Genomic DNA, 24,875 nt, shown 5'->3' with positions numbered 1-24,875 from the left:
CTAGAAGATGAGCAGTCTAAAGTACTAGCTTGTTTTTGACTATCAGAATTAGTATTTCACATAAAAGGAGGGTGTAATTTCCATTTCTCTGCACATAAAATAAGACACAGAAACAAATCTCAGACAACACAACTGAAAGGAATAAGTTAAGCATTGTGTTACACAACTGTAGAGAAGGATTAAATAAGAATTGTGTAGGAGCAACGGAATCCCTGTACTGCACAAAGCAGGCTACAAATAAAATATCATCTATCACACGGCCATGCCGGCCATCAGTCCTTCACTAAATTACAGTCCTCTGCGTGAGACATAAAATAGGGTAATGGGCTGAGAACTAACCAATTACAATCATTACACTGCCATAATTGACCCTAGAGACCCATGTCCAGTGGTACACAGTCTGCCTTAAGGTTATGTGTGTGTGTGTTTGTGTTTGATGCACTTAATTAGGAGTAGATTGGACCATGAGGATGAAATCTAATTTATTTAACAGCAGCAATCCAACAGCTGACTGGTAGTAAACAGGGAGGTGAAATGCTGAGGTGCGTATAACAGAGACTAGAAAAACACAAATAAGTGAGAGTGAAATTGACATTGACACATGTGATCACATGTGTCGATTGTAATTGTAAACGTAGAGATGTTGGACAGATCATGTTAAATGTTCATAGCCTTTGTGCTCAGCTAAACCCACCACAAACAAATACACAGTAGCTCAGACATGATCAAACGATCATCGCATCTAACGCTTGACAAGACAACTACACCGTACACTAAAGCCTAGTTTTGACGGATAAGTATATCTAGTTTATGTATTTGTAGAACGTTTTGAGTCTTGAGCATTGCTGCTCTATTCTGAGACATTCACATGAACATCATGCAGATGGTCGGTGGCATTTTAACTGCAAGTCGACAACAACAATAAGAGAACTAATCTTTTTTTTTTCTTTTTCATACTCACTGGTTCTTATTTGACCTCCCGCTGTCACTTCTGCTAAAACAGATGTTGATCTCAATGTACCCCAGGCTCAAGCATCATTGAATAAAATTTCACTTTGATGGGAAACAGCAAGACATCCCTCAGATTTGTTTGTTATCTGGTCTGGGAACCAATGCCTAAAGCCAATATTAAACAGCTTGAACATGATATATATGTATTTTATACGGTAAAGGAAAATAAATCATGTTATTAACACCTAAGCCAGAAAATGTCCGTGAGTAAGTGCTTCTGCCCAGAATAACTTTCCATATCTGGCAGTTATTTACAATTTACTGCATGTTAAAATAGTGCAGTAGCATTTTATAATAAAGAAAAATGTTTTATTTTAAAAAAAAACCATCAGATTTTGTGTGTTAAATTTGAAATTTGAACAGTATAAAACATATTTAAAATAACATTTGTTTGAGTTTTTGTCTCAATGTCCAAAAAACGGCTTTTGTGTGTTTTGTTATTCCATCTTTTCCCATCCTTCTTCTTCCTGTGCCCCTGTACAGTAATAATTACTTGATGAGTCGCCGCACAATAAAACATAACTATGGGTTACTCACATGCTTGCACAGATGATCTTTGTTTGTTTTAAACGACTGTCTGGTAATTACACGCGCGAGTGTTAACAGTTGTGACACTTGACAAGTCAAGGGGAAAACATGCTGCACTTATTGAAGCATATTCAATGTTTAATTGTATAACTATTATACCCAAGTAGTCTTAAGGGAGTGCAAACACGGTGCAACTAATGCGGCATGATTTGTGGAGACGACCGACTACTTACATCAACAGAAGACTATAGCACCAAGCTCGCGATTAAGTCAATCAACAAATCACAGAGGCTTAGTCAGTTTCTGTGGGTTTTCTGCAGGGTTTTACTCCCACAATCCAAAAACATACAATATGGGGATAAGTTAAAATTCTAAATTGATAGTAGGTATGAGAGCGAATGGTTGTTTGTCTCTATGTGTCCTTGTGATGGACTGGCGATCTGTCCGGGGTGTACGCCACCTATTGCCCTATGTCAGCTGAGATGGAAAATGGATGGATGGAGGTAAACAGTCGAACAGAGACATGTTTTCCAGCCAGAAGCGTAACAACCACTCCCAGTGCACACTGGTTACTATAAACAAAGCACAGCACACACTGGTTTCTATGACTTCACAGGACATTGCATTGACTTACAATCACTTCCTGGAGACTTACTCTAACCTTAACCATAATTAACCATAATAACCTAACCCTGACCTCAGCCTAACCTTAAAACATGTCTTCACCTTAAAATGTAGTAATTTACATTATGGTGACTTGATTTTTGTCTCCATAAGGAAGACAAGTCCCCATAATGTGACTCTGTAAACAGATGTAGGTCCCCACAACATAAGGAATACACACACACACATATATATACACACAGTATACAGTAAACTATGGATTTTACTTTGGCTATTGTATTAGAAAAGGAGAGAGGACAAAATTGAAAGCGATAAGAACAGCACTCAGTGAAAGTGCTGGGGAGCTAATCTCTGCCTATGCAAGGAGCTAATCTGAGCTGGATGAGAAACATAAGCGTTAACATTTATTTCATTTTCAACCACTCTTGCCATTTCCCTCTGATCTCTGGCATCAACAGTTCTCTAAAGTTTCACCCAGAGGAATCTCATGCGCTGGATATTTTCTTCTTTTTCTGACCATTCTCTGTGAGCCCTAGAGATGTGAGAATCCCAGTACATCAGCAGTTCCTGAGATACTCAGACCAGCCCCTGTGGCACCAACAACCAAGACATGTTCAAAGTCACTTACATCACCTTTCTCCCCCGTTCTGATGCTGGGTTTGATCTTGAGCAGGTCTCTTGACCATATCTACATCCCCACATGCATCGAGTTGCTGCCACATCACTGGCTGATTAGACATTTGAGTTAACAAGTCGATGAACAGATGAACGTAGTAATGTGTCCAGTGAGCGTATATTTTTTTTACACATTTTCAAACGTAACCAATTGAGGTCTTGGAAAAGTAGCCATCATCAATAAGATTCATTAGGAGAGGAAGTGGAAAGGGCGCAGGTGTGATTACAAAATGATTCACGATACAGAGAAATGGGCCTGAGTTTGCAGGGTAGAAGGATCATAGATGATAGAAGGACCCACTCTGATGTCACAGACGGGTCCAAAAGCCAGATTATCCTATTTCATGCTCACATGAACAAGGCAAATGTAGCGAAGAGGACATGCAAATTGCTGTCTAATTGGCCTGTCAGGATACTGAAACCCTGTCACACCACTGTCAGAGAGATAGATATAGAGAGAGAGAGAGAGAGAGAGAGAGAGGGCGTGTGTGTGTAAGAGAGAAAGAGAGAGAGTGCAGAGGAAAACAGAATTACAAGATTAGTTTCAGTTGCCATTCTCTGCACATTTCATTAAGTCATTTCACTTCACGTCAGGAGAACCATGGGTCAGTGTTCTGTCCATAAAGAGCAACTTCTTTCAGCAATTGTTTTTATTAAAACAAAAAAAAAGCAGTCGCTTTCAACAGTTTTCTACATTCCTCCTTGTGTCTGTCTCCTACAACCAAAAATGCAGAAGAGGTGATGAGAAACTACTCACAAAAGGTCAGATGTGACAATTTGACCCAATGTAAACCTACTGTGCTCTTCTTTTTTACCTATTTTTCCATGTTGATACTACGGCTTACAAAGCTCAAATGAGCCTTATTCGCCTTACTTGTGATTATTTATAGATTTATTCTCTTTGAGTTTGGTTGTTAAGCGTTTAGAGTGTGGTAGATAGAAGCAGCGTCTAATCACAGTAAAAATAAAATAATAATAAAAATAGCTGTTTTACACAAACATTTATCATAAAAAAAAAAAATAGAACAAGGTGTTTGATATTTAAAATATCAAGTAAGAATATCGGTAGACTTCTGTGCATGGCTAAGTCCCCGTTGTTCCCCATTGTTTTAAAGATGTGGAGCCTAACTTTAAAAAATGAACAAATGCCCACAAGTTTCAAACTACTGTCAAATGAGTTCTCACAATGCTTAAGGCCATCAGCACCACATCAGCAGGACTCTGTGTTTCCCAGCACAGCAGTGTTATTGCGGAAGGTGAACAGAGACACAGCACTAAATGCCCAGAAGGGGCCACGGAAGGTTTAAGATATGCATTTTACTTTTCAAAATTAACATGTGCACTCAGTAGGGGTGCACATTTGTATTTTAATCACAAGCAAGATGTCGGCTTCTCACAAACGTGATACTCCGATATTAAAAATGTGTGCTCTGCCAATAAAAAAACTAAGCAGCTCCTACAGCTCCTACTGCTGTTCCTGCACCACACAGCTCCACGTACTGTGGATGAAGTCTGGACAAGTAACACTACGTTAAATACATATTATAGCTCAGTGAAGGACGAGACAAGAAATCCAATGTCTTGCACCTCTCTCTCTTTCTTGTGCGAGTGTGTGTGAGAGGGAGAAGAGCGAAAAGCAGATCATGTAGAGACCACAGTGTCTTGGTAATTACTCAGAAGTCCACTGGGGTGACCACACTGGATAACTTCACATTTCAGAAAAAAAGAAATGGCAGTAGCTATCTTCAGTGATGTATCCTGGGGTCAACAGGTGTTTCGGCTCTGTTAGAACATCACACACCTTCTCACAGGCGACCCAGTGGGAGGTGATCAGTCCCCAGCAGTTGACCACTGGGCCTCCCAATTCAGCCAGACTCTGCAGCTTCACCAGGTCAGAACTCTGCAGAGAACGGCCTGTAGCTCAATCGGCTCACAGTGGAGGTTCCAGCCCGGTACTTTGAGCCTCCTCCATGTGCTCTTCCCGGGATACAGTGAGTTCCACTTCATATAAAAGCTGGTTAGACAAAAAGGCTTACCAAAAAGGTCAACAAAAGGCAGTATCCTATTTTTCTTGGTTTTTTTAAATCCCATTACAGCTTTTACAACATAGTTACCTTGTTGCAAGCTCACAAAGCAATTCCGTCTCATAAGGAGGCAAAATCCATGACCTTTACGCATTGATGAATCGTTATGTATGACTGTGGTTGTCCCATACTGGGGGTCAAGTTCATATAAAAACACAGACAGAGATAAGAGGATAAAAGTAAATATCTGGGTGAAATTTATACTAATAAACAATAACAACTGTGGTCAGGCATGTCATCATGATGACAATTAAGAGGGTGATGTGCAAGCTGCCGGCCTGGTGCAGAGCTGGGTTATAAAAATTTGCAGCACCGGAGAGAAACAGTGTGGTATGTACACGAAATGCCTCTTTTTCTCCGTCTGATACACTAGCTACCACAGACGTTACATAAAAAAGCAATTGAGAAATTGAAAGTCCTCGCAGTGTCTGTGCGAGTGTCATCGCAGAGTGACACATCCCATACAGAATAGAAAGAGGGTAATAGGGTAATAAGGGAAGGGACTGGGTCCTCAAAGAAATCAATCAGAGGCTAAGGGGGTTGTTGATGCTGTGAGCAACTTGACAATGATGACAGATCTCCAGTGGAGCATTATTGGACACGTAATTACTCAGACCATCTTATGGGGGCTCCAATTAGCTTTCCTCAACAGTGGGAAGACACTGCATTTCCTCGCTGTGTCAGCACTGTTGCTTCACGACAAGAAGATCGCAGGTTTGAAAGCCAGTCTCTTCCAGTTTGCATGTTCTCTCTCTGGTTGCTCTGGTTTCCTCCTTGTGTCGAGCATTATATATAAAGAATTCATAGGTTACCACGTCGCTGACGCCATGACTCTTATGTGGATGATAAAGCAGTAGATGCATGGATGGATACTGGAAAGCAGAGAAATAGAGCTTTGCACCTATATACTTTACGGTCATTATGGTAGCCCTCAGGACTTCTGTGGAATGACCGTCTAATCACACACAAGATTCACCTAAACGGCTGAATAACTGCCAGATTTTCGAAGAGAACGTTATATTGTTGCTGTTGTTGACAATTCCGCAGCCATAAAATCAAAATAAATCCAGGCAGCCTGATTATCATAATGGTCATAAGAGGGTTAAAGGCTGAATGAATACCAAAACCAGATGCTTTATTTACTGGAGAGCCTAAAATGTATGAAAATCACTCTGCTTGAATCTTTACTTTGATTTTTATTGTAAGAAAATTTAATAATTTAATAAAATGTACATTTTGATGATTAAATATCCATTATTCTCTGCAGGCATTTCATTAAAATGTCTATTTATTTGTGAACATCAGGCTCTGCAGGGAAAGCGGCCCACTGGGAGCAAACACGCAGGTCAGGCAAAAGGTCACATGTGAGCAGGATCAATAAAGTGTGACAAACATGATATGGTGCGGGGAGAAAATACAGAGCGGTCTGTGAAGGCATAGCATGGAACCTGATGTCCGCAGGCAAGAACGAGAATATCAGTACACACACACACACACATACACACACACACACTGAGGACCAGTCCCCTGCTTTGGACAAAACAAATGAATGAGGTACAAAATCAGGAGAAAGTCTTGCATGGACAAAATTGCACTACATCCCCCCTAACCACGAACCACAGTGAACAAGTTATTTCAATGCACATTATTCTTTTTATTGAGTTCACAGCCTTGAAGAAAGTATAACACCAAGAAACACGGCACCAGAGTCTAATGAAAGAGTAGGCGTTATACTATAAAGTAGTATTACTCCAGATTCATGCATTCATGATGGCATCCATGATGGCATTAATAGCACATCCAACAGACGAAAACAAAAACTGGCATTTAATTTGGAGTCCAAATTATATGTTTCCTTAAGCCTTTTATGGTGATTGCTGCTTGGTCAAAATGAGTAGCCCTTAAAAAGTCCCATCCCTTTAACTCTTTGTGTACCTGCCACTTCCATAGCATTCATCGGGCTTAACGACAAAAGAAAAACTGCAGGGTAAGCATTGGCTAACACAGCTTCAACCTAATATTGACAACGAGGGTAAATATTGTATTTAGAGTTAAAAAGAAGATAAAGGACATGTTCCTGTGATTCTGATGCTGGAATGTTTATACTCGCTTGCAGCAGAGAGAAATGGGGCTTTTGTAGGTGTCCGTCTTCCTTGCACACAGCACACAAAAACTTGGATGCTCTCCGTCTGTTTCATGTTGCAGACTTGCCTCAGTTTTGACCTCTTAATTAAGCACTCACTGCAGAAACTTTAGCAGCATCACAAAGACAAAAGAGGACAGGGCCAAGGAGAGGGAGAAAGAGAGAGAGAGAGAGAGAGAGAGAGGGGAGATGGGGAAAATAGGCAGGCAAGCAAAGTGAACCGCCCGTTCCTCTTCTTGTGGGGGCAAATGGTCCGACACCTGCATGTTTTGATCTGATTGTCCCTTTAATACCCTAGATTATCCTTTGATGATGCATCACATTGTCTCTTTCTACTTACTGCCCGCCTCTCTTTCAGGCATAATGCACAGATACCCGTTCCACATATCCCATATTTTCTGACTCTGCCTTTGTTTCTGTCTCTCATCTCTTCCACTCTCCTGATGTCGTTTCTCTCGCCTTATCACCTTTGAAGTGCGTCACACGGCTTGTGCTTTGTTAGATGCCACAGTTTAATTAGCACCTCTGCTTTTGTCACTTTGGTGCAGTTTCACTCTCAAGTAATGGAAGTACAGGTTTTTGGCAAAGTGAATCACACTTCAGGTATTTTTGAAATGATTCTCGACTGCACAGCCAAAAAACAACAGCCTATAGCCCGTGGTAAAACAATCACGTCATTACTTTCTCATTTTATTTCTCTCCCATTTTACTTTCTCCATTTAATATCCGGTCTCTCTTTTTTTTTTCACTGCTGTTTCACTGCTCTTTCTGAGCAGTTGGCTAAAACACATGTACCCATCAAAACATACTATATTGTCACGGTGACAGTGTATCTGTGCAAAGGAAAAATACAATAGAACTTTAAGCGAAAGCCGCTCTATGCAGACAGCAGTTTTAATGAGTAGAGAAAGCGCTTTTTAAAAAAAAACAAAAAACTTTTTGTTCCTTTGATGCAACAACAAGCAAACTGGTGTGACAGAACTGCAAGATATCACCGCTGACAATTATTCAGCTGTCAGGTAAGTCGTGTATCAAAAACAACAGAGCATATGCTCTCACTTGAAATAGCCTGAAAGTCCCCTACAACAAGCATTAAATGGATTATGACCAAAAACTATAGGACAGGATAAATGACACTGACTAAATTGCAATTCTACTCTACGTTCTGTAAGTTATGGTGGAGTGACACAGACCTTCCACAAAAAAAACATTTACCATTTGAAATATTATAACATTGGCACTGAAATATTATACACCGGCAAAGTTTGACTAAGGTTTGACAATGATTTATTACACTGAGTTAGCAGCTAGACAGCACTGATGACAGTCGTGGATGGAGTGAAAATGCTTCTACCACACTACAGATGTGTGCACTGGAGACTTGTGTAGAGTTTAGCTTAAATCATACCGAGATGCAGACTGGATATGAGACTCATTTCAATGCCAGGTGCGCAGGAAGCTGTGGTTACATCACAAAGACAACTCTTTTGTGCCAGTCAGATTAGTTCCCATTTGTCGTACAGTCACTCATGAGTCCCTCGTGACAATAAGCATGTCAATACAGAGTCGGCTGTTCATCAGATGATCTCATTGGGCCAACAACGTAGCAACACATCACCAGTGTTAACCTCTCTCCTTTCTGCTGTCTTTTCAAACAAGGAGTTCTATTTCTGTCTCAGCTTCTTCTTGCTGTTGTTATGTGCGTGCACGTCATGTCCCCATCACTGCCCAGTCTTTACAGAATTATCATTTTACAACCTTTATCAGTCTAAGCAAGTCATCAACCACCTTCTACACCAGTGTCTGGGGATTTATCTTGCAGAGTCTAATGGCGCTTTCCCATTGTACAGTTCTAGCATGACTCGGCTCGGCTGGGATCGACTCTACTCTTAATGCTTTTCTATTAGCGATAGTACCTGGTGCTTTTTTTAAGTACCTGCTCTGGTGAGGTTCCAAGCAAGCTGAGCCGATACTAAAATGTGACGTGGACAGACAAGAATCAAACAAAACAATGCCAAAGTATAGTTCAGTTAAAAACACTTAAAAATCCTGAAAAACATGCGTTTATCTCCAATATTTAGCAAGGAATTGTCTAAAATCTCAATATTTAACAGAGGAGTCTGTTGTATAAAACCAGCGATCTTGAGCCGAATCACAACCCGAATCCGAATCAACAAATCTGATTCTAATGATTCAGTACACCAAAAAGAACTGCTTTGCCCGCCACTAGTTTGTGTGCGTCGCGTGTAAAACGACAGGTTTGTGCAGCTGTGCTATGACGACCATGCCCACGCTGAGGAGGTACTATGAAGTCACAGAAAACAACGTATCTGACACCAAACCGCGTAGAGTCGAGCCGAGCCGAGTCATGCTAGAACTGTATAGTGGAAAAGTGTCAAAGACTCTATCAGGACATTATCGTCGCATTATTATTTGCAATCTTTAAAAAACAATTATCTTCATTCAGTTGGCTCACTTCACTGAAATAGAGCCAAAGTGATGGGTAGATGAACACTGGTTCATCTGTGACAACATGGCGCTCCACAGTGTGCGACGTCGCGGAGCTCTCCGAGTCCAGATGTTTATTTTCTTATTTATACTTGCCACTTTTTTATGCCGAGTTAAGGCACACACTGCAAACAGTGTCTACAATCGGGCGATCTTACTACAGCTGAGAGAGCGCAGCAATTTCGGACTTTTCGACCCGAACGTGCTGGAGTCCTACCCGGAGCTAACACGCTACGCGGAGCTAACATGCTACGCGGACCCGACGCTAAGCCGAAGGCCGAAGCGGAGGCGCGGCAGACGGGGAGGAACGGACCGGAAGCTGCGGCGCTTGGTTAGCAACGGCAGGCTAACCCTCCCGATCATACTATTTGCTAACGCACAGTCGCTGGCAAATAAAATGGACGAACTTCATGCCAGGATCTCCACCGAGAGGGACATACAGGATTGCTCCATACTGTGTTTCTGCGAAACATGGCTGGGGGAGAAAACACCAGACGAGGCAGTAACACCAGACGGCTACACCGTCTTCAGAGAGGACCGCAGCGCCGCAGAGAGCGGCAAGATTCGCGGAGGAGGTACGGCTGCCCTCGTCAAACAATCCTGGTGTACTGACAGTAAGATCATCTCGAGATCCTGCTCTGAAAATGTGGAATATCTCACTTTGAGACTAAGACCATTTTATTTGCCCAGAGAACTGCAATGCATTATTGTGAGTGTCGTGTATATCCCCCCCTCTGCCAAAGAGGAGGCTGCACTTAAGGAGCTACATGACATGATCAGTGGGCATGAAGACACATATCCTGATGCTGCTGTCATTATCCTGGGAGATTTCAACCACTGTAATCTCCGGAAAACTATGCCCAAACTGCATCAGTTTGTGAACTTTCCCACCAGGGAAAACAAAATACTGGATCACTGCTACAGCAACATCAAACATGCCTTTTCAGCTGAACCACAACCCCACTTTGGAAAGTCTGATCACCTGGCTATCCGGCTCAAACCGGTTTATAACAAAAGGCTCAAGTCAAGCCCAGTCACAGTCAGAACTATTAACACCTGGACTGATAGTGCACAAGCTAGCCTGCAGGGCTGCTTAGAGGCCACAGACTGGAGCATGTTCAAAGAGGCCACTGACGACATCCATGAATACACAACGACCGTTAGTGACTACATCAGCTGGTGCACGACCATCTGCGCACCCCCCAGGACTGTGCGTATGTTCCCCAACCAAAAACCCTGGTTTAATGGGGACGTACGGCGGAACATAAGGAAGAGGCGGGAGGCCTTCAAGTCAGGAGACCACGGGGAGTATAAGAGAGCCCGGTACGAGCTGCAGAAGTCCATCAGAGCAGCAAAGAGGGCTCACTCCCAAAAGCTTGAAGGCTACTACCTCAACCACAACACACGCAGCATGTGGCAGGGAATCCAGTCTGTCACTAACTACAGGAGGACCACAACAACCAAAGACCCCCGGGACGTCACACTCCCAGACAGCCTGAACAACTTCTATGCGAGGTTCGACAGGCTGAACACAGACTCACCCTCAAAAACCCCCTGTGACCCCACGGACACTGCCTTCCAGGTGACACACACACAGGTCCTGAAGGCTCTGAAGAAGGTGAACCCCCACAAAGCGGTGGGACCCGACGGAGTGCCTCCCAGAGTACTGAAGGCCTGTGGAGAACAACTGGCCGGTGTGTATACTGATATCTTCAACACATCACTATCTCAGGCTGTAGTCCCCCGTATATTCAAAACCTCCACCATCATACCAGTCCCTAAAAGACCAGACACACCCACCCTAAATGACTTCAGGCCAGTGGCACTCACACCAGTCGCCATGAAGTGCCTGGAAAAATTAGTCCTCACCCACATCAACAACATGGTTCCAGACACTGTGGACCCCCTCCAGTTCGCCTACCGCCCCAACCGATCAGTGGACGACGCGGTAGCATTAGCTCTTCACCACATCCTGCAACACCTGGAGAGCAGCAGAGCGTATGCCAGGATGCTCTTCCTGGACTACAGCTCTGCATTTAACACCATCCACCCAGGCAGACTGATCGTAAAGCTGGCAGACCTTGGAGTCCCTACTCCCACCTGCAACTGGATCCTGGACTTCCTGACCGAAAGGCCCCAGGCGGTGAAGATGGGAGGACGAGTGTCTGCTGAAATCAGAGTCAGCACTGGATCACCACAGGGCTGCTGCCTCAGCCCCAAACTCTTCACCCTGTACACACATGACTGTGTCTCCACCCAGGACAGCTCCATCATCATTAAATACGCTGATGACACCACCATCCTGGGGCTCATCAAGGGGGGAGACGAGTCAGGATACAGGGCCCTGGTAAATAACATCACGGTCTACGGAGAGGAGAACGACCTCCTCCTCAACACAGACAAGACCAGGGAATTAATCCTGGACTTCAGGAAGAAACCCCCCCCTCTACAGCCTCTATTCATTAGCGGGACTGAGGTGGAGAGGACAGACAGCTACAGGTTCCTGGGACTGCAGGTAACATCTGACCTGAGCTGGGCTTGTAACACCACAGCCACAGTGAAAAAAGCCCAGCAAAGAATGTACTTCATCAGGCTGCTCAGGAAAGCTGGACTGAACCACCGCCCTCTCACCCTGGCCTACAGAGGACTGATAGAGAGCATCCTCACCGCAGGCATCACTGTCTGGTACGGGAACACCACACAGGCAGAGAGGAAGGCCCTGCAGAGAGTCATAAAGACTGGGGAAAGGATTATTGGGACAAAACTTCCTACCATGGACTCCATGTATACGCAGCGTTGTAGGAAAAGAGCAGAGGGAATCATTAGAGACTCACTCCACCCCGCTCACACTCTGCTCAAACACAAACGCTGCAAGTACAACCTGAGGCACAGCAGAGCGGACAGCATCAAAACACACAGAACTCGCTTTTTTAACAGTTTTTTCCCGGCCACAGTCAGACTGATGGCAAATCAAAACCACTGAACTCTCTGTAAATTACCAGACACTACCTCACCTAACCATGTGTAACACTATGTGCAATATTCCCTCCCTGATAAATGTGCAATGTCAGAAATGTGCAATACACCCCATAATCTGCTGTATAACTGTATATTTCTTTATTTTTATTTCCCCACATCTTCAACATTTTTTTTTTTATTATTACTTTTATACTTATATTTATATTTATCCTTAAGTGTGTTTATGTTTCGTACTACTGACTCGTAGAACCCGCACAAGATTTCCAATGTGCCTGGACTTTCTGTTTAAGCACAAATGGCAAATAAAAACCTTGAACCTTGAACCTTGAACCTTGGTAATTAAAATTGAAGTAATAATAATAACATAGTGGGGATTTTACACACTCAAACTGTGTTAATGTTGCAATTTTTGTGTATTACTCGCATGACTGTGGTTGCGTACGAGTGTCGCCACTGCTCACCTACAGTAGGTCTAATGCTAGAGCGATCAACAGAAACCAAACAACCAATCAACAACAGCTCGTGATTAGTGGGTAGACGAACTCTCTCACTCACTTTGACCAAAGCTGGCTGTTGATCTCAAATGCATACTTAAGAGTAAAGAATCAGACAGCAACTATTTTGGTAATTGATTCATTTGTTTGAGTATTGTTGTTTTTTAATATTAGTGTCATGATTTGAAATAGGAAATCGGACAAATAAGAATACACGTACAAGCTATTTGACAACATCATCATTTCAAGGTTCATGAAACATCAATCTACATTTTTCAACATTTTATGGCCCAAACAAATGATCAATGAATCCACAAAATAAACAAATCAATCAATAAAAAAAATATTGCAGCTCTAACAAATGATGCATCTCTGTCATTTTCATTGACAGTCTGTCTCTTTTTCTCTCTCTCTCTGCGATCACCACTCTATTTTCTCCCAAATCTCCCAAGTACTTTTGTTCTTTTACACATAGTGAATTCTGCAGAGGGAAACGATGCATCACAGTGCATTAAACTGGTGCTATGATGAATGGGGAGCATGCAAGCTTGTTGACTGTGGCCTTGAGATAAAGAACAGAAAAATGAAACCGCCTGCCTGCCTCGCAGCACCCTGAAGTCCACCACCACCATCCCTCATGCTAATTTTGTTTGAGAACACGCGATCAGCGCATACTTCTCAATCCACACCTTTGCTCTGAAGGACTGGAAAGGTTGGGATCACAAAATGCCATCATGGCACGCAGTCATAAGAATGAATCTTTGTGATGCCTGCCTCTGCATGCAATGTTGAGGTTAGGCCCATTACAGTATGTGTGTAGCTTACATCAAAGGAAAATGTAGTGCCACGGAAAAAAAACAATGAACATGAAACAGGCGGGAAACTAGAAAAGAAGACATTGATAAAAAGAAGAAGTAAAAAAAGGGGGGAATGCATAGTATGAAGCATCCGGAGAAAAGGCACTCGTGAGTGAAGGAGACTGGAAGAGAGAGGGAATAAAGGATGATGAGATGTATACAAGCGAGGAGAAAACAGGGCGAGTACTTAACAATCCTCGTCCACGTTCCCTCAATGCAATTAACATAGAGCCATAAGGACATCCTACTTACTCCTTCTCCATGGTGAAACAAAACCACGACTGATGAGAGTGTCGGTAATGCATGTGTATTATGGTGCCTGCAGGGCACAAAGAGTCGAGATAGCAACCACAAGAAAGGATGCGTGGATTGAGAAAGAGGGAATGTGGCAGTAGTCGGAGAGAAAGACACGAACTGGGGCACAGTGGAATGGGGGATTTGAGAGAATAGTTACAGAAGGTGTAAAAGAGCTGCAGAGCAGGTAAATAAAGGGAGATAAATGGCCATTTCTTTCCACTGTCTCCTTGGTAGCTATTGTATGGGGATCCATTCATTAGACCACATTCAATGAAAACATTCAATGAGAAATATCACCAGTCAGCCCCCAGAACACGGCTCTACTTTTTCTATCCCCGACAATATTTCACGAGACTCGACCTTCTCAAGTCAACAAAAAAAATGTGTTGAATGTGGAGAAAAGCAATCAAAAGTAATTTCCTCTCTAGTCACCCTGCTCATTGTGGCGTTGTTAAGCCTTCACTGCGTCCCGGCTTTGGTTACTAGGGATAAGAAATTCTGTAAATGACTGTAAGTCATGGATTACAGAGAAACATTGGCAAAGATCTGTAAGAGGATCTTTTGTATGTCTGAATAATGACTGTTGCATAATATATCCAGTATTTTTCATGTTTTTAATCACTCTCTTCCTACATCCTCTACAGGATCATTCAATCTATGGTGCATTTGCATATAGTACACTGGTGTGCAGTCAGGTTATTGTCAACAATGAGATTAGTCCGTGTAATGATTGATTTTTTTGACACTTGCATTTGGGGCTTTTCCACAGCCTAATGAAAAAAACTCAGTCTCCGTCTTCTGGCCACACGGAGACTCTGCCTTCACTCGTCATCAGCAGATCGTTCGTTAGCACATTTGCAGTCAGTTCCCGTATAGTTACATATTTACACAAAAAGGCACACGTGTGCGCTGCCTTCAAACGTTGTACGGTTATGTTGCCTCTCTAAGCTCACAGTGATTTATGATGACAATTTTTTAAGCTTTACTTTGAGGGGAAAAATACACATTTTTAAGTGGCCAGATTTATGCAGCTGTCAACAACGGAAGGGACAAGACGTCATCTTCAAATACTAAGCTCTAATATACACCGTATTAGTGATACCAGTGTCATGTTTCCAATAATCTGCCCGTGTTGTTGATTTTCATAGTTTGTATTGTTTGATTATAGTGATCATAGTTCTGAAATACTCTGCGTGCTTATGTGACTTGAGATAAGTGACTTTGACATAGGGTGAAAGGCGGGGAACACTTGGACAGGTTGCTAATAAAAGCTCTGGTGTGTTGTTAGTGGCATTTGCATGTTGCTTTTTAAAGGATTCTATACATTGTCCACTCGCCTGCCCAACCACCGGTGTGTCCCAGGTCTCTCGGCACATGAGTGATAGTGTGTGCCATAATATTCAGGTTACACTTTATAGCATGTATACAGCACAGAGCTTTTAGACAAAAGGTAAAAAAAAAGAAAAAGAAAAAAGAATGAATCCACACTGTTTCACACTCTTTAAGGTCAATTCTATTTACCCATTATTTATAGACCAGCTCATACATTAATTTGAAACACACAAAAGTATCAGCAGAAAATCACACACACACACACACACAAAATGAAAACAGTGGACAAAAAAAAAAAAATAATAAATCGCTGAGCATCACTTCTTCATGGCTGTCAGCGCTGGGATTAATAGGAGCCATTTCACCGTAATGAGCTGTTAAGCGTTCGTGGCTAAAAAGCCTCTTTGTTTGCCTTTGACTCTCAGAATACTTTGTCTGATTATAACAGCTCCCTCCGTGTGTCTCGTTGCTGTCACTGTCACTGTGACGGTGTGTGTTTGCGACAGCTGCCTGATTTCAGCTCTTGTTAGACAACATAATCAACTCCGGAAACTATAATGTGTAGATGAGGTTGATCATGGTGCCTTACTGCTATCATTACATGTGGACTGTAACCTGTTCTGTGTGACGCTCTGTCGCGGAGATTTTTTTGATCATCAGGTGAGATGACCAATGATGGAACCTCTGGAGTCAGTGATGAGCCAAGTTGAAAGATTCGATTGTAGACAGCTCAGATTCGAGGAGAACTGAGACGATGCCTCACATCTGAACAGTGAGGCATCGTCGCAGACTCTGGCGAGCGGCGCGACACATATAGTTAGTAAGACTTTAGATAGTGTATCCGGTCCAGATGCCTGGCGCCTTGGCAACTATAGCGAGGGAACCTTGAAAGGCGCCTAGTCTGTGTCTTATCCGAAGTTATGGCTGATGTGAGTAATTAAACTTAAAGTTGGCTGAAGATTAGAATTTTCTCTCACAGTCCCAGCCCCAGTTTTTTCCATGGAGTATGAGAGGAATCTGGCCCACTGGGCTGTGGAAACCTTTTCTCAGGCAGTGGATGCAGAGCAACTATAAATCTGCTGTGATATCCAGCAAAAGGGTACATTCCCTTGATTCAAGCCCCATTGTTTCCTCTGTATAACAATCCATACATATGTATGTGATATTAGGATTCTAAAGTAACTTTTGGCAGTTTTTTTTATTTTTCATGCTGAATGCCGTGTCCTTCCTCTGAAAAAGAAATCTGAACACAACTGTATAGCTTATACACTGTACAGCTTGTGTGCGCCGTAGGATGTCAAATTAAGACGTAGACTAGAAAATGAATGCGGGCATCACCGAGAGCTGACAGCCCTCGAGAAGAGATTATAGATTTTTCCCATTTTTGAGTGGAATCTTTTGGTCAGGTTAATGAAGCGTCTCAGCTAGTCTTATGAGGCAAAGAAAAAGGATGACACATGGCTTCAATTAGCAGATGCCATGAATACACCCCCCCCATACCCCCCGTCAGGAAGGGGAGGGAGAGCGAAGCATCTCATCTAAAGTCTGAAACCTCCCAAGATCATAAAAATGTAAATGCATTATCATACACATCAATACTCCCGAAACAATCTTTTGTCTTTCATCCAACTGAAAGTTCCCACTGTTGTGACTTCAAACCACTTTAGACCAGTAGTATATATTATAATATAATATAATATAATATAATATAATATATAAAAGATGAATATTTAAGTAAAAAAATTCCCAGCACTTTGCAGGGTCATTAGAAATAGAAAATAGACCAACCAAATAAAAAGTCAAAGGGATGACAGAGATTTGTAGATGACACAGAGAAGAAACGGCTTTAAAACCATTTACCATTTAGTTTTGTACTGCAAAGGCTGATAAATGGAATTCAGTCTCCATGAAAAATCGTGAGTACAGAGAAAAGATGGATCGATGTGTATGTGTGTGAGAGAGAGAGAGAATGAATGTGTGCAGTACAGTAATAAATGTGTGTTTCCTACCAGCATAAGGAACTGGGGCATCCTTGTCCAGGGCTACCAGAGGGGGGTCCAGCAGCACCGTGTCCATGTTCTCTGTGATCACACCATGGTAAGACGTCTCTATCCACGGCTTGTGCTTGTTAACTGTGGTGGAGAAGGATAAAGGGGATCAGTTCAATAAATGTTACAATCTTCCGCTGGACTAGAATAGATCTGAACAATTTGGGTAACATTTCGAAGTGTAATCTTTCTGACAAACAGTACACAGCGTCTGAAATTTGATTTGATTTGATGTCAGCCACGCTTCAGTTAAAATATTTACTGCGGCGTAGATTTAAAAAGAAGATGGAGCACTGCTAAATGACACTTTCATACTACTGTAATTCCAAAATGAGAATTTAAAGAGGTCAAATGTTTCTGACGTGTATTAAGAGAAAATGATTTGATTGCAGCCATTGGCATTTGCAAATTGCATTATTTTAAATTGTGACTTAGATTTGAAAAGGATACATTGCTCAGCCGTGGATTGGACAACATTACAGCAGTGTTGAAAGAACAGTTACAGCACTTTATCAAAAGGTGCCGAGTCACAGCTGGACACACAGTCATTAGATGGACAAGAGGACTAATGGAAGGAGAAGTTGAACACAATTTAGTCGGAGAATAGTATAAACACGGATCTTGTGCTATAGGAATGTGGAAAAAAAAAGAAGGTACAGACGAATAAGATTTCTTGTACAGGTTTTTATTGTGTTCCTTCACCTGTGTTCACTGACAAAGCAGTAAAGAATGTCACAAATGTCTATTCTCTGTTGAGGACAACTTGAATTTGTCCTTACTAGTGGCTGCACAAGCAAATGTATTTGATGAGGAAATTTACAGGGTCTTAAAATATTTTTGTGAGATGTTTTCGAGGTGTAATCTTAACCTAGACCTCCAGTCGTGCACAGAATCCACATCAAACCTTGGCGCTTCCGTCCTTCCCTTTATTAACCTTCTATCTGCTCAGCTTACAGTAGAATTTGGCTTCTACAGTCTGACTGACAACATTCACACTTTTAAAAACATTTGGGCAGTGCATGATGTGCTGCGCTCACTGAGTTCAAAATGTTTTAGTCACTTTCATTTATGAAAAATAAAATCAAAATCAAATCTTTCTTTCTTTCTCTCTGTCCTTTCCTTCCTCAGTGTTTCGGCTTGTATCAAATCAAAATCTCAACACTACAGACTGTATGAAGAGACCCATTTTGTCTAATGCCAATTAGCAGATGACGTGTCCAGCTGGCAGTGATTTAAAATTCATCAAACTGCTGCTAAAACCCATTTGTGAAACCCGTATTTTTGTCCTACTATTCTATTTTCTCTAAGCTTGCCACCATCAAAAGTTGCGAAAATGAGGTCAAAGAAAAGGAGGAAATGAGTGTGAGCCTTGTACAAAGGAAACAGAAACTTTAATCACTGTTAACTTAATTTTTTCAGATCTGTATTGGATGCATATGAAGAAACAAAACACAACATACTGATGAAATGAAACAGGAAAAACACACAAAAAGAAATGAACACTGTGTCAGTCTATTTCTGATTCATCGCATTGCATCTCTAATTCCTCTGGGAATCAATAAATCTCCTCTGATATTTTTCATTCACATTTGTCTTCAGACCTACTCATCACTCTATGGGACTTTAGCCATGCGGAGACAGAGTGGGAAGAGAATTATTGGGAGCAAGGGAATCACAAGGGAGGACATTATTCATACAAGGAGCCTCATCTCGTGCTCATGCAGGAGATGGAAAGCTCTGCAGTGCACAGCATGACTCTGCTGCGCTGGATTGTGGGGAGCGGAGCGCCGTCTTCAAATTGTGTTTAGGTGTTTTACACCCAGCATATTTTAGCTTTAATGCTGGAAAATCAGTCCATAAAAGCACACAAGCACACATACCATAATACAGTGTGTTGTGGCCTCATCCCAATACCTGCAGCATCCCTTGGATTTAATTTCCACCCAGACATGAAATGAAATGAAACAATCTTACAAAGACTCTTCAAAATCAAGAGCATATTAGACCGAGGTGCTGAGGTGACTATAAAATGGACTATAAACATGAGCATTATTGAAATGATCCTTCATTTTTGTGTGCTTGCACTTGCCACTGTAAATACATATTAATCCATGCTCGTATTTACATTCCAGATGTCTTCAGTAAGTCTAACAGCAGCCCAAAGCTCGTGCAGCTCACTCATGGATGGCAGGTTCAATTTCTGGTCTCAAGGTCTTTACATTTATCCCAAGTAAATTGGGTGGTGGCTGAGGCAGCCAAGCTTTGACTTTTTAAAGGAAGTCTAATGTAAGAGTTGTTTGGTGGAAGGGGCACACATCAAAGCAAGGATATGGGCTATTCCCAAAATGGCTTTCATGACATGTAGTGCCGTGAAGCCATTAGTGGTGCTTTTAAGGTGTTCATCCTTGACATCCTTGTGCTGAGCTCCGGCAATGAAACCAAAATTGAGGTAAGCATGCAATCACCGGAAAAATGAATGAATAAATAAATAAATAAATAAAATCAGGGTGGAGCTGGTGCCTTGAAAAACACAGCTCTGTTAGGGAATATACTGAGCAGCAGCTCTGTAGTTTGGCACCGCTAAAAGTCGATGTCACATTTTAGTATCGGTTTAGCTCGCTTGGAACCTCTCCAGACCAGGTATCAAAAAAAGCACCAGGTACTAGAGACCTGCATTGGGAGTGGGATCCCGCAAGACCCAACGCAAATCTCGAGGGAACAGGTGGTTTTAAGGTCGCTTCGGGCGGGTTAAATATAGAGATTGTTGGCAGAATGGAGAGCGCAACTGCAGATGCTCATAATATTAAGGCTGGAGATCATGAATTTAAAGCAAATCTGGAACAGTTTTAACATTATTAAAAACAAAGAAGGCAAAGAGCTGGACCTTGTGTGTCGTATACAACAAGCACAACTCTGGCACTTGAGGGTTGAGAACACACACCTGCTCTGTGCTCCCCAGTCAAAGGAAGCTGGTTTTCAGAGACGAAACAGCAGAGACTACAGAGCTGTACTTACTCTGCTGCAAAGACATTCAGCCTCCCCATTTTGTTGCCGGCGATTGCTTTGCTAACATACCTCAGCATGTCGTTAACATCGCCGCTTAACACGGCCAGTTTGATGTGAAAGACGTTCTGCCTCATCCAACAACTGTATCAAGGCATGCTGAAAGAAAAGCACAGGAGGTGCAGGCGTCCGTGGCGGCGCAGATAAAACTCAGAATTAATGGGAGTGGACACAAGTATTGCGGGAGCAGTCAGGAGACACAGACTCAGATTAAAAAAATAAATAAATAGTAATAATAATAACTGAAAAAATAGTCACAGGGCTCTACTGGGTACTATCCCTAATGGAAAAGCCAAAAAAAAGGGGTATAATCAAGCTGTGCCAAGCCAAGTCGAGCTAGAACTGTGGTGAAAAGGCTCTGCATTGGGTCTTCCAGCAGAAGTTAAGAAATGTTCTACTTTCCAAGCCGTAGTGCATCAGCCAATGAAAACCCGTAATAACATATACATACATATACACACACACATATATATATATATATATATATATATATATATACATATATATATACACATATGTATGTATGTATATATGTATATATATATGTATATATGTGTATATATATATATACACACATATATATATATATACATACATATATATATATATACATATATACATATACACATATACACATATATACAGTATATATATATATATATAACTACACCAGCAGGCTTTCACCAATCAAATCACGTCAAATGTGTTTTTGGCCGGCCATGACAGACACTGCTCTGCTGACATTATATTCACCAAGGGTCAGGCCCAGGCTCCATCCTGCACTAAAGCGATGCCGCACATTTGAATGCCCTGTTAACATATGATTCATTCTCTGGTGGCCATGAGGCCAAGATAGTGGCCAACTAGAAGACCCTCGGAGTCCCGCCCCTGGCATAAGTAATGATAAACCAGCTGATTCCTCCTTTAATAGGGTTACATGTGTCACTGGCTGTAATATGCTCAGTGTCTCTCTGAGTTTCCTGAGTATCTGCGGCCATTACAGCATTAGACTCTAGATTACAGAGGACTAATTCATTTAGAAGAAGAAATAGTAAAAACATGGATCGAATGCAACAGAGGGGACATGATCTGATATTACAGTGATATGAAAAAAAGGGAATACATTTCCTGTAAATAACATTAGTGCATTTTAGTGTCAGCTCGTCCACACTGAAATAAAAAACAACATTCAGTGTGACAGAGGCTCATGAACGCATATTGGAGGGACACACGACACGCTCAAGCTCTTTTTCGTTCTGACTGTATCTGGAGTATTGCTCGGTGTAAATCACGTTGTGTACTTCTTCGCATTTATTTGATTACAGCGATACGGCAATGAATACGCAGGCAGATTACACAAAGACAGTCGGGACTGTGCAATTTAAAGCCAAACACCAGGGACAAAAGTGGATCACCGAGAAGGATATACTGTACATGGAAGAAATGGGGGGGGGGTACAAAATGTAAGATTACGTTATGAACAAGCAGCAATGAAGAGCAGAGAAGAGGCAGCTGTAGTGAAGGAAGGCAAAATAGGGCAATACAGTATGAGAGGGAAGCAATTACTAACATGTCCTTTATGAAGAATACCCTGCTGCCCATAGGACCTCACAAATCCTTCAATTTATTCTCCTATTGAAAATATTAAATTGAATTCCTTAGATACATTGCAAGATGTCACACACATTCAAATAATAGCACTGATCCACGGAGGCTCCATCCCGCTCATGCACACAAAGGTCGAGCTAAGGTTTTTCTGAACTGTGCAGATGGACAAGCTTTTTTTTTCACAACCCGCACCAAACAAATTGGTCATTTTAATGTTATTATTGTTGCCTTTCAAGCAAATTCTGGCTGAAAACATTAAGGCCGCTGAGCCTATAACGTCTAAAATGCATTTACAAACACTCCGCTTTGATTATTGCTCTTGACTGTTTGGTCACACTTGTGATTAAAAATCCATAAAAAGGTTGTTTTTCATTATTATATATGATTATTATTATTACAAATCCCTGGTCCAGTTATCACTGACTTTAAAGTGCACTGCAAATATAAGTTTAGAAAGAATGAAAGTGCAATATACTATTTTAGCTCCATGTTCATCACCTGTTGGTATAAATGCGTTTATACAATATGCCTTTCAGGCGCATTGGATTCTACAAATGCAGCCCACTGATAATTCCCTTATTGTGTTTCTTCCTCCATTTTCTAACTTGATTAACAGAGCAGCACTGTCAGAATGCAATCAATCATTGTTAATTAACTGTACATTATTTATTTCACAGGTATTCAAAGAATGAGAGATAATTTAAACTGTTGTATTTTTAATTATCTCAACAAAAATACAATATTTTAAAATTCAATATTCAAGCTTTGGAGAAAACAATAAAGTCCATATTCATCACAATAATTACATCACACAATGCAACAGTATCTTTATCGTGGGTTCCTTTGCTAAGGACAGAAAACAATGATTGTTCATGAAAATTACTCGCTCACTCTTACAGGGATTCGTTCCCGGGGGAGAGTGTTTATGATGCTGTTAGTTTAATAGTTTAAGTGGCCAGAGAATTAGAAGTGAAGGTTCAGAGTCCTTCAGTTCAGTTTCGGTGGAGGTGTGTTTGAAGTTTGGGCAAATTAATCCCATTATATTACACTCCAAAGGTTCACTGATGGCATAATAATAATAATAATTTATTCCTTACAGGAGTTAATTATGTGCACTGGTAGCACATCGTGAGCAAACAAGTTCAATCCAAACTAATTAGTGCGTGTGAAAGTGTTCCATAACTTTTTATGAGTCACTGTTGACGGAGAGGGACGTACGCTAAGTGACCGCAACAACTATATGGAGATGATAAATCACTACTAATAATTATCTTGTGTTTGTTTATGTAGGGAAACAATACACAATACTGCTCTATAGAAAAAGACAGACTATATGGACAGTAAATGGGCATGCAAAATTTTGGATTTCACTGTTAGTGCCTTATTTTTCCTGACAGGGAGAGTTTGTGACTTGAGTCACAACATGATACAGCACTGTAGAGTGTCTCTTATGTTGCTTACTGTATGCTGACAACACTTTCAGTCTTTGGTAACTCTGGATTATGTCATTAGCTTCCTTTCTAGCTGCTCTCTGTATCTCTGAGAGACAAGCAATGCTTGGCAGGCAGGCAAATATGTTTTGTTTTTTGTTTTCAAGTGATAATACGCCTTCACAAACCTACTTGTGTTAGTATATTCAATTTATGCCAACAAAACGCACACTCTGGAGATTTAATGAGTTATTCTTTCCTGCAACTACAACATCAGCACTCTCCAGACTCCAACACCCATAAGAGAGCAAGGACCAAATCATTCCATTAGGCCCATAAGTACTATGAGCTTCAGGGCTTTGAGTTTTTTGAACTCCCAGGGCTTGAGTGTAAAATGCAGTTAGTAAGAACAGAGCAATTAGCCATATTGACTGTTGCACAAGTCCTGCACTTTAAGCAAAACTAGGTTGGAGCTGACCGCTGGGCCATTTTCACAACATAAATTCTTCCCACTCCCTCTTCTCCCTGGATCCTTCCTACCTGTACAGTTAGATTTATTTATTTATTTATTTTTACTGCTGCTGTGAATTGTTGTTGTTGTTTTCTCAACATCTCATTACAGGGGCCATAAAATCTCCACCAACCAGGATTCAGTCAGCTCCCGCCCAGTCATGAGGAGAGATTTTGATTTCATTAGTCTCTACCTACAATTCGGTAAAGATAATTCAGAGGTTGCTTTCTTCGCTGAATAACAGTATGTGAGATACACACAATCCATAATTGCTCTGAGACGGACAACTTCCTCATATTTCCTGCCTGGCGCCGACTGCACAAACACAAACAGAAGAGAAGTGATATTAACTGATATTGTTTTTTTCTAGTAGATTCAAGTACAGTTTTATTTGGGTTACTTTAGTATGCGACAGTATGTTTGTTGAATAGATGGACCACAGAAATGAAAAAGAAAGGAAGACTACCTACTGCTAAAAGAAGAGGGAAATAATTACAATCACACAGAGAGGGGAAAAAACTGAGGGGAAAGTACAGTAGGGTAGGAAGTTAATGAACTGTGATGGTATTGTATTTCTTCCTGAGCGTGAGATGAAACTCTGCAGGTGTCTAATTTGCATGAATCTGATGAGCTGGAGAATTCCATGGAGACATGGACAATGAGCAGCAGGAGTTCTTGAAGAG

General features: G+C 41.5%; 1 protein-coding gene across 1 annotated transcript in view; it reads right to left on the bottom strand.

Annotated features, from left to right (window-relative positions):
* clstn2a (calsyntenin 2a) overlaps positions 1 to 24,875 on the bottom strand; it is a 135,811-nt gene that overhangs the window by 48,137 nt on the left and 62,799 nt on the right. Inside the window, exon 2 of the mRNA XM_044027169.1 lies at positions 17,542 to 17,664. Within this exon, the coding sequence (XP_043883104.1) occupies positions 17,542 to 17,664 (123 nt within the window). The remainder of the gene's footprint in view (positions 1 to 17,541; positions 17,665 to 24,875) is intronic.

Source organism: Solea senegalensis, linkage group LG1, assembly GCF_019176455.1.
Source record: "Solea senegalensis isolate Sse05_10M linkage group LG1, IFAPA_SoseM_1, whole genome shotgun sequence".
In the NCBI taxonomy this organism is placed as follows: Eukaryota; Metazoa; Chordata; class Actinopteri; order Pleuronectiformes; family Soleidae; genus Solea; species Solea senegalensis.
This window is presented reverse-complemented; position numbering and strand designations above follow the sequence as displayed.